The 11,412-nt window shown below is 32.8% G+C and overlaps 1 protein-coding gene across 1 annotated transcript; it reads right to left on the minus strand.

Moving 5' to 3' along the window:
- On the minus strand, nt 1-4,941 carry TRIADDRAFT_61790 (uncharacterized protein; the record flags this gene model as incomplete). Its single annotated transcript, XM_002117747.1, has 15 exons — nt 1-27; nt 278-355; nt 558-614; nt 1,196-1,271; nt 1,352-1,440; nt 1,706-1,742; nt 1,958-2,043; nt 2,244-2,283; nt 2,495-2,536; nt 2,908-3,152; nt 3,220-3,286; nt 3,516-3,617; nt 3,728-3,784; nt 4,308-4,364; nt 4,877-4,941. 15 exons carry the CDS (start codon nt 4,939-4,941, stop codon nt 1-3), a joined length of 1,125 nt encoding a protein of 374 aa, XP_002117783.1.
- Nucleotides 4,942-11,412: the final 6,471 nt, after the last annotated feature.

An 11,412-nucleotide genomic window follows, 5' to 3' on the forward strand; every position in this document is an offset into this window, starting at 1 on the left:
TTAATTATGCTCTAATGCTTGAAATATCTAATTGCAATGATTTGTTAGCAATCATCATGCATTGAATCCTGTAAAAGTTGTTAAACTACATTAAACCATATAGTTATAACTTTCGTAAATCGTTATAACGATTATTCTGGTTATACTTTATGTCAGTATCCCTTCCTTTGAACAAGTATGTTTGCAAGTACATTTATACCTCTGATCTTAATTATGGACAGAACCTAGAAGTGATAGTGATTTTTAGATCGCTTATAATTAGGATTGCATTACTTACGATCGCATAAAATAACCCAAGTTTTTCTACGGCGGCCTGTATTGAAACTTTCAGCTTTCTTTCAGTAATTAAGCATCGCTAAACAGAATTAAGCAATGAACTAAGGCTCAATGCAATATCGTACTTATAGACACATAATTGTCTTTATGACTGATTGTGTGAAATGCGCTGAAGACAGATAGTCAGCCGACGATTTAGCATTTAAGTAGTATTATTCATTTACTCAGAATGGTAGCGAGTAATTCTGATGTTATAAATCAATCAATCAACCGTAACTCACTTCTAAGGTGATTATGGCAACCCTGCCGCTTCCGTTGTCTAAATCTTCATAGATTTTCTGTAAAGTGGACATGTCATTGAAATCATAAAACACGATACGAATAGTCAAATATTATAGAAGAAATTTACTGTTTTGGAGTATCTGAGTAGCACTTACTCTAAGCGAAGAATTACCTGTATATAATACAGTACACTACATGAATAAAGTAGAATCAGCTTAGAATCCCAATATAGCATACTTAAAGATATTATTAACAATTGTTACTCTGCACCGTAAAAGTGCACACTTATTAACATCCTGACCATCTTGAAGCAATCACATAACTATATATAAGTTCGTAAACTAACTTTGTTCAACTATCGATGTGTCGATGAAATTCAAATATTCAATACGTGGATTTCGCTAAAAAATGTGTGGTGAGAATATAGTGCATAAAGACTACTGAAATGTTATAATATATTACATAGAGTGATATGAAGCAGTGAAATGAGAAATTTATACGCTGTTCACCTTACAAACAAATTATTGCAATTAATGTAATGGGTACAAAAATCACGGTTACAATACAATATGCAGTTGAGTTGAAAATAAGCAAAAATCGAAGATAAAAAAAGGGAGTGTTATTTAGATTTACGTACGATCAATGCTGCATAATTCTCTTTATCCTCAACTTCACAATAATCTAAGTTTTCGTAGCACTGCTTTGCCATCGGACTGGAAAACCGCGATTAAACTTTAATATACCACAATATTAATCGAGTACGTCAGTCAGAATAAATATCATATACTCGTACCTCATTGCTGCTAGGCAATCGCATAGACACTTAAACGTGTAATACTCCGCAACGCCAAAGAACGTGGTATTGTCCGAAATCCAGTGAATCTATTGTATTGTAATAGCAGTTTTCAGGACGTATGCGCATAAATATTAAATTATTAAATTAAATTAATTAATTAAACCATGCTTAATGAGTTATATTATAATTACTATTTATACTGTACTGTACGTACTGTATATTTGAACACAGAAAATAAAATTATCGACAGATCATTAGTTATAGCAGCGATACGAAATGTTCAGTGTTAAGTAATACAAATATATCGCTGTGGAATTGCAGTACTGTACTAGACTGAGTAGACCTGCTTACTTTAATACGGCGTAGGCTACGAGTGAGACTCTTTATGCTAAAAGATATATGTACGTATGCTCATATTTATAAAATCTTATGGTTAAACCTTTTTCAGAAAGTTTCTTTGTTTGGAAGACAGGCTTCTAGGCAGTATTTTTATAATGTCGTTAAATCCTAGTCTCCTTATTGAGTTGGATAAAGATTTACATGGTAATTAGTAACCTTTTTCATTGATTGCTGTAGGCAACAGTATACTTCCTAGATACCTACCCGTCTAAATCAGCATCTAAAGATTTAAATTCGTTTATTATCGAACCTAACTTCTCATTATTGATAGTTGGGCTGGAAATCTGTGGCTAAATATATATATAGCACGCGAGATGAGTGGAAAGATTACTAATTGCTTAAGGAAATTAATTAAAATATTTGAAGGTAAAAGTTGTCTCAGTTTTATCAACTATGATTAATCATCACCTATCTCTTACACTCTGCAACCTTTCTAAATAAATAGAAACACCTATAAAGAAATTTTGTAGTTTTATAGCGATGAACTTACCTCTAACGGATTCTCAAGTTGAGAAGATTTCGGAGACATACTAGGATTTAAAAAATTACGAATCTATGTGGAAATCTATTCTCTTAAGTATTTAGCAGTTCCTTTAGATCATATTATTAAAATTACATAAAGACAACTAGGTATGTCATGGTGCATAGGATAAGTGCAGTAAATATGACATAATGAATTCCAATGTAGCAAGCCAACATGCACCAGTAAAAGTTAAATCATAATTTTGCGGAACTTCTTACTTTATATTTTCCGAATTTTTATCTTCTCCTTCTACGTCATTCCTATATACAATTATTTATTTTAGAATATCGCACACAAATGCAGCATACAGATCATAGATTTACTTCTAAGCTACGTAAGCTTATTAATATTTTCGAGAAAGTTTTACTGCATGTATTAGTCGCTTTTCTACCATTTTAATAAATCCAAAATTAAAAAATTTTAACAACATTTTGCACGATTTCAAAGGTGTTAATCCTATACTAATTTTTATATATAATGCTCGTATATCACACAATCTCTGTACTGAATGACATGGGTCATATACTGCCCATTTTATACTGCTACCGTGAAAAAGAAATACGATATGGGTTAAATGACTAATTTACTGTACACTGTACAGTGTACATGTACAGTATAGTATATTGCCAACCTTTCGATACTGCTGTCTTCCATTATTGGGCTGTTCGTGGACAGATGCAAAGTAGCAGACACTACTATGGATTGCAATGGCATTTTTACAGTTTCCACAGACCGCACTTCCTTATTGTCCGCAATAGGTGGTTGAATATACGTCTCACTATCTTTAGCGTTATTTTTCTTCGAGTAATGCTTACGAGGCAGCCTGCTATACATTCGTTTACCAAATCGCTGACTTTTGGACTTGTCGTCAATTGCCTATAATCAAGTACTATGAGATGGGAAAATAGAATCACGCAAAACAGATTTGTATAAGCCTTCATACCGTTTTCCTTGGTGATTTAATAGATTGCAGAGGTGTTAGTTGCTTGTGTTCCGGCAGGTACTTAGAACTAAAATTTTTGAATTTAGTCAATATGATAAATAATACTCAGAAACGACATCAATAAACAAATATAAATTGTTGGGAAGGTCATGCTTAAAAGATAACCATTATATTCAGTTGATCTATTCTTTTTGTAGCAACGACTTCACGAAAAATTTTTATAAAAAATAATTTCTTTTTGGAGAAGTCCCTATCTGCAGTTAAACTAGAAGCTACGTAAAACAGGTGTGACATACTTGAACCCTTTTCCTAAATACATATCTTTCGCTATATCGCATAATTCTATAGGAAATTTCGTCAGTCTTCTGCGGCCGAAATTACTTGCGAATGAAATCTCTCTAAATTTTGTAGTTTGAAATCATGATGTATTGTAAGCATGCTTGTAAGCTGTTTTAATCGTAAAAATCATCATCTAATTATATTGTTAGCGGCAGCTAATATTGCAAACCTATTCAATAGTTTCGCTGGTGTAACTCTCAATCTAATATCTTCACTGCTAGGCCAGCTATAAGTTGATGGATTCTTCAGATGATGAAGTTTTATTTGTAAAAGTTGAGAAGAAGCGCATGTACAGCATATCAATGCCTCTAGTATACAGTAGCTATGAGATCTCTTGTTAAAAAACTTATTTCTTATGAAATAATAACCTGTAAGGATGTGATAATTTTCTTATTTCGTAATTGCTCTTTCGTTATTTGGTGTTGTGAAATACTAGACAAAAAAACAAATACGTTCATTGCCTACAAGGGTAAGAAAACGAATTTGGATTCTAGAATTGTTATCAATCAGCCACATTGTTAAATTTTTTACTTAATTGTTTGTTAAAAATGAATCACGAGAACGCAATTCTTTAACTACGCTATTACATTAGGATTTTATCCGTTGCAGATCATATATAGTGTAATTTACAGCATCTCTACCTTTATCCGTATCACGGGTTATTGAAAGCACAGTCATTTATTCTACAGCATCAATCGAGATATCAACTTTATGTTAGAAACTATAACACACATTCGTACTGTACTTACTGCAGAAACTGGAATACTAGACCAAGCGATGCACCCTGTTTACTGTGTTTATAGGTACTAGTTATTAAATGTAATACGTAACACTCATTGAAGCACTAACTAGTTACTCTTGCACTACTAGTATTGATAACGCAGAGAAAATACAGTACAGTATTAAATGCCTAAGTTACGGTATTACAATATCGGCGATGAAATGACAAAATCTACAATGCTCGTCAGTTAATGCACCTAAGTAATTCTGTTTCAAGATGTGTTCATATTCTTGAAGATTTCAGTGATGGACGTAAACGTAGGTACAGTTATGTTTTTACATACGAAAATTAGTTAAAGAAATACATAAATTCGTACTGTACTTAATAGAATAGACGCAAAAACTTTTAAATTTGTAAAAAATCACACAATTTTCACAGGCTGAAGTACTGTACATAACCATGCTGCTGTACCTGTTTAAGGATAGGAAAGGACTGTTGCAGGCTTTATATTCCCACTGGTTCATTGAGAAAAGATAAATGAATTGAGGTTGTACCATAGGTCAATAAATCTACGTATATTCAATATCTTTGACATACCATAAACTTAGTTCTATGCAATGGCATAATTTCGCAGTTCTTAGATATGTCTTCCGCTTTTTCATGTTTTGGATTAATTTTCTCTATCGCTTTAGGTGTAAAGTATGTGCTAAATCGATCACATCAACATTTATAGCAGATTTAATTGAATTTTGTTAGCTTTCACAGTATCTTTAGGTGCTTTAATAAATTATAATGTAGTTTGAAAGATTAAGAAGGTACGACAGTAGTTGTAAGTTCTCCGTCATATTTCGTGTACAGTGTTCTGTTCTTCTGATCAATGATGATTGGGGCCGCTAACACCATTGAATGTTCCCCGGGACTACTTAATCGATCGCAACTCATAAAGAAAGGTTTTGCTTTGCTAATTTTCATGCTTATCAGCTGTCCCATCTATTTTCACCGAGAAAAAGTAATTGCTCTACTGTAGAATTACTTAAATACATTAATACTTAAATTCTTTCTCAGTTGTTACTTTCTCTCCTATGCACAGTAATGTTGCGTCTCGAGCTCATGAAGATTATTAATTAATAATAGGTAAGCAACGAAAAAAGAAGTTTTATTAATAAGGTAAATGTGGGCGTTATTATTTAGCACCCCAGGTCAGTTCGCAACGGAATATACTAACTGTAGAGAGTAGTGTAAAATAAATTGATAAGAGCAAGATCGAAGCTTGACATTCATATAACCGACACTAAATGGTTAGTGATACTTCGTGTATAGAAATCTCCACTGCTGTTTAGGATCATTTAAGTGTATATCATACTACGTAAAGTATCAGTTAGATAACTTAGATTAGCTGAACCCGAACCATCGCTCTTTGGTTTGATTATTTGCATACTTATAATTCCGTAGTGTCAATAATTAATTAAATGATATTTCGATGTTGATAGTGCTTCGGTAAATTGTACTACATTCTAACAGTTTATTATTCACATAAGTCGTATGTATTATAAGTAAAGATATATAAGTAAGTGTAACTACCGCAATACTCTTTATGTTTGTGTGCGCGTGCAATAATAAATCCCCTTCATCTGCCTCATTAGAACAGAGTGATGCGCGAAGGGTATTTATACGTTCTACAGGATGCATAGTGATTTTATACTAAGTATCTTGAGTGAAAGCTAATTACAGCTGGGCATATTGGTTACATGCAATTAAATTAGGTGAAACTAATATTTTGTGCAGCGTCTATCGCATCTGTCTTTGAATTTTGAAATATAGAAACATCAAGGTATTCGATATAGTACTAGTACAGGGCCATATGTTCAACTTATATTGCTGTAATCGGTAAGAATAGCCAGAAAAAAACGTGGAAAACTTTATGAGATTTAGTGCGAAGATAGGTCAATTAGTAAGTTTCACCTCTTCGTACAGAGTACATTTGGTCTGAAGTTAGAAGTCAAATTAAAACATAGCATTACAGTAGAAACTAGACGTTCAAGTTGATAACGGTGTAATTAAAAATAAGATAGCGATAGGAGTAAACTCTTTTGGTGGAATACACAACAACTCATATCTACGAATACAATAAGAACGATAATATGAGACCTGCAATAATTATGCTTAATTATGAAGTCTATTTAATTGGTATTGATTAAGTTCATGAAATATAGGATATTACAGGATAGTTATGGATGATACGAAGAGATTCCAGGAATGAGAAGGATATGTTTAAATACGAAGTAGTACAATTACAATTTAAGCCGAGTATTTTCTGTACAGTACATAGGTTGCTTTGTATCTGAATTGATGGTACCTGGAGTTTAGTAGATTCGGCAATATTGTTTTCTAATATTTGGGTTAAAGACGTTTGCACGATTTATTAGTAATAAAGTAGTACTGAACACCTTTATATAGAATGTATTTTCCAATAGTGTTCTTACCTCATCACCATAAACTTTGTCAGTTTTCCGTAGCTGATACTCACTATTGGTTGTTGATGACCGTTGTAGCGATAAAAAATGCCTTCTTTTATTCATTAGTCCAGAAATTCTAAATTTGTATCATACTTTTCAATTCTCATCGTAAACTGAATATCATTGCATTTCATGTATACTAGTACAGTTTCAGGAATTTAAGAGGTATATCTAGAGATTTTTAGATATACCCATTCTCCCTAGTATACATAGTGCTGTAGTTGAAATGATAAAATCATTTTAGTCGTACTTACTGCTATGTATCACGGCTGAGCGTGGCTTTTGGAAAATATAGAGTTCGTATATGGAAATTAGGCCAAAAATAAAACGAAATTTCTTAGGTACTAGCAACCGGCTTCTTATACACAGTAGCATATCTGGCCAGTCTGCTGTAATATTTTCGGATATCAGGTTCAGTTAGTAAAGTGAGAGATGGAAATTGAGGAGAGGATCAATTTATTAGAAGCAAGTAGCAAAGAGGCAACTAAACATGAAAAGCAGAAGTCATATAAGAGGATTGCAATAGAACTGAATTCTCAATTGATTATGCAGCTTATACCGTATATTTTCGAAGTTGCTGTATAAAGTATGTAGTGAGAGGTTATACTAACATTATACTTTCTATGGTATTAATATGTACTCTGTATAGTCAGTATGATGAGCGTTAGAGGTTCCGGTTCGGTATTAGTGAATGTGATAAATCGCTAATTGTCGATACGCGTACGTAATATTACGCTAAAAGTAAAGTAGCAGGCTTTAATGAATAAAGTTTAAATCGAATATAAATCAATAACGATTAATTGATTGTTAAATAAGTATTATTTTCTAATTTTTATTAATTTAGTATTCTAGTTAACTAATCTCTGGAAGAATATTTTTAAAATGGTAGAGTTATATCTGTTTCTTAATCGCAGCGGATGTGTAATATGATCTTGAAAAATATCTGCGAGTTCTGCAAAGGAGGGTGGAAAGGATTCTGCACATTGTCTATGAAATAATAATAAGGGCTATCCATAGTTCCTGTCTATTGCTAGTACTAGTAGCTGTTTACCGTATAAATACTTTGTCAAGAGTGAGTTATGAGTTAATAACAGAGTGTTAATTCTTATTCTTATCAGCTTTAATTTGATCATGTAAAGAGATAGTAGAAAACTTGCTAAAACTCATAGAGCAAGGTAATTTCTTATGCACATACTGAAACATGCAGATTTATGTTTGTTATATTCCATACATATTAAATAACGAATTAAAATAAATTTAATAGCAGACAATCGTTCTTACCATGGTCAGTAGCTTTTGAAGTTTAAATTAAAGGCATGGACATGCAGTATTCAATGTCTACAGTACAGTATAGTACTATCCAGTTACTTGTTACTATAGCAATAGAATCTGTTTATGAATCTGACAGGCTATACACACAGTATGCTGTACAGTACAGTATACAGTATCACCGGCTGATTCACTGCACGATTTTAATGCAGCATGGAGAAGTTATAATAGCTGAACAAGGCCCAGAAAAGTACAGTAAAGCGCTGAAAGGGTATTTTAACTTTCTTTAAACACTACATTAAAGGGTTAAGATGAGATACTGTACTGTACACTGTACAGTACAGTATGCTCAGTTGAATACAAGTACAGTACAAGCGTGATCCTTTTCTTTTTAGATAAATCAACACTAATGTTTTGCGATATTTTGTATGAACTGTACTTACGGTATAAGTAGTGTACAGTACTGTACTGGAATAATTGACACCTCTAGTAACCTAGTACTGTACCATGCTAACAGAAGCGGAAGAGGGAGGGACGGAGCACTCATCTTTACACAAAAATGTGTGGCTTGAGTCAGGTAGAGCGATATTATTTTTGTAAAGGCACGCCTCTACGCTGTGTACCGTACAGTACAGTATGGCATACACACAGTTGTTACCTGTGTAATGTTACCGGATTGTCTACAGTACTCGCAAAGGATGCTTCTGATACGTGTATAGTAGAGGATAAGATAGATATTTTTTTTTATTTATTAGTATCTCAGATAGAGAAAAGAAGACTCAGAGGAAGGTTTAGGTTGAAGTACAGTATGTAGCAGACTGAGCGTATTCAGGATATACACTATACTGTACATACTGAAGATATTTATGATATGATATTTATTCATAAACTGTACATTTTACTTCTAATTCTTGAGTTTATGAGTTTATGTACATGTACAGTATGATAAAACGGTAACGCGTAATATGGAACGCCTGTATCGTACATTCACTGTACGTGCGGTGCTATACGTTCGATATGATACTTCATTATGCTACAACGTGTATTGTACAGTACAGTGTGGTAGTATGCAATCTGTATCGACTGTGCACTGTTCAGTGTACAGTACTGCATTGACATTGTTAGCTTTGCAGAAGTACAGTACATCATAATAATAGTGCAATGTTCGATTGCTCTGTTACTGTTACCTATTTTTTCTTGTCTGTCTGTGAATGTTGCCTACACTATCTCACTTCTGCCTAAAGCTTCCTTGTGATCAATTCTCCGCAAGAATAAATTCTTCCTTTGCTCTAAGATCTAAAGTGTATCTCATTGATTTCACTGAAGGTCTATCTACTATATCTTCATAAACATACTAACACTTGTTAAGGGCCAAGTCTTGACGCGTGCAATGTTGGGAAAACTATTTCTTTCTTTTTATAAAACTAAATCCTAACCTTTTCCACTTGCCCCAAATAAAGGAACTACATATAGGTCAACCTTGTACTACAAAAAAACGCGTTTTTCGTTTTTCTAATGAAAGTAAACCTACCTTATTACGATAATGTGTATACCCGTTGTTATAAGCAGCGTGTGTATTATCGTTAATTTAAGACGGTTATGATTGCTATACATTTCAACTTGAAGTTATATCGTTTATTTATTAGATTAACGGGGCCAATTTGTGATGTACCATATACATGAATAACTCATTAACTAGTCATTTGAATTAATATAGGAGAAAAGTGATATCTAGAACTGGAAGCGCTCATGCCCATGTACAGTTACATACAGTAATACAATTATCGTAGTTCCATGCTTGGCTAATATATAGAAATGTACCTTGTATTTGTGTTTTCTCTCTAACATTATGATTAATTATTAATAGTAGGATGAGCCCATTACGGTACTTTAACACGAATCAGTAATGATTTCTTGGTAACAAAGAAATCGATCTAAATTTAGATTATTCATTCATAGAATTCATAAATTATTGGGCGGGTGCAGATGAAGTATATAAATAATTGACGTAAGTAGATCTTTTGTCAGCGAATGTGCGTTGCTAAGGCTGACTTTATAAGTATCTACGCAGGTGTTCAGAGTTGCCGTACTGCTGTACTGTATATCAATCGCAAGAGTATAGACAATTCCATTCTATTTATACTTCGACTAGAATCTTTTAAACAAAGGTCGCTGTCTTATTATCGTCTTGTTTTAAAATTTAGCAAGTCAGCAACGGCGTAAAATGTCATATCTGAACGATAACGTTTTCCCAGTTATCCAATCGTTGTAACGGCCAATGCTATCACCAGGTCAAAGTAGTTAAAAGCACTTGATAAACCAGTATTTGGCGAAGTAAGTAAAGGTAACAAGTTTGTTCCTTAAAAAAATATTACCCGAACGACGTTCTAATATTATTTATAAAACGTAGCAAGGTCTACGTAAGAACAACACGGTAAGTTAGAGTGATTTTGATATTGACTAACTAAAGCAAATTATTGACATTAAATGTGTATACTCTCGCCGGTTCATAAATTTGAGATCCTTCGCAAATAGCAATTCCTGATTTCACTTGCGACTTTTTTATTTCAATATTTAATCTCAGAATGTGATCATTGATCAAAATTCGTATAAAAACAGCGTGAAAAAACTTTAAATCCTACATTTTATTGGAAAATTATTATTTAAAGGAATTAAAAGCAAAAACATTAATTTATTTTAAGAGAAAATGATTGTAGTTGTTACTGTGAATGATAAGGTAGAAAGAGTTATATCTGTTTCTATTCAAAGACATATAGCCTAAGTCACTTTACAAAATCAGAATCACTGAGTTAGTAATATCAAAATAATAACGAAATAACCAAAAATGTAGATAACTCGCAATGATCTAGCGCTGTTTATTAATTCAAAATTTTGTCCCGAAACACTACTTTAGCTAATGATTACGTACGATATGTATGGATAAGTTTCATGTAGTATATCTATTCGGCGATCTGTATGAGAAGCAGTTATGTATACGATAGTATACCATTTATCAACTTTAAATAAATGAGAAGCTGTCATAGACATCAAGTAACGAATGCTATGTAGAGCAAAATTAGAAATGAGAAAATATTCGTATATCAATTTAGATGTCGAACAATTTTAGGAGCAATATAGAGTATTATTAGTGTCTAATCGTCCGCGGAATATAAATCCTTTGCTTATTTTGAAAGATAAGAATGACGATGTTACGGTAGTTCGTTATCTTGATCCTACAGTATTACATGAAAAGCAGATTATATTGATTAACATTTAAAATATACTTTCCTTTGATAGTTCTAGATTTTACTCTCAGCGTACTGCGAGAGATAGCCTATCTGTTGTAGT

Source organism: Trichoplax adhaerens, genomic scaffold, assembly GCF_000150275.1.
Source record: "Trichoplax adhaerens TRIADscaffold_28 genomic scaffold, whole genome shotgun sequence".
Classification (NCBI taxonomy): Eukaryota; Metazoa; Placozoa; class Uniplacotomia; order Trichoplacea; family Trichoplacidae; genus Trichoplax; species Trichoplax adhaerens.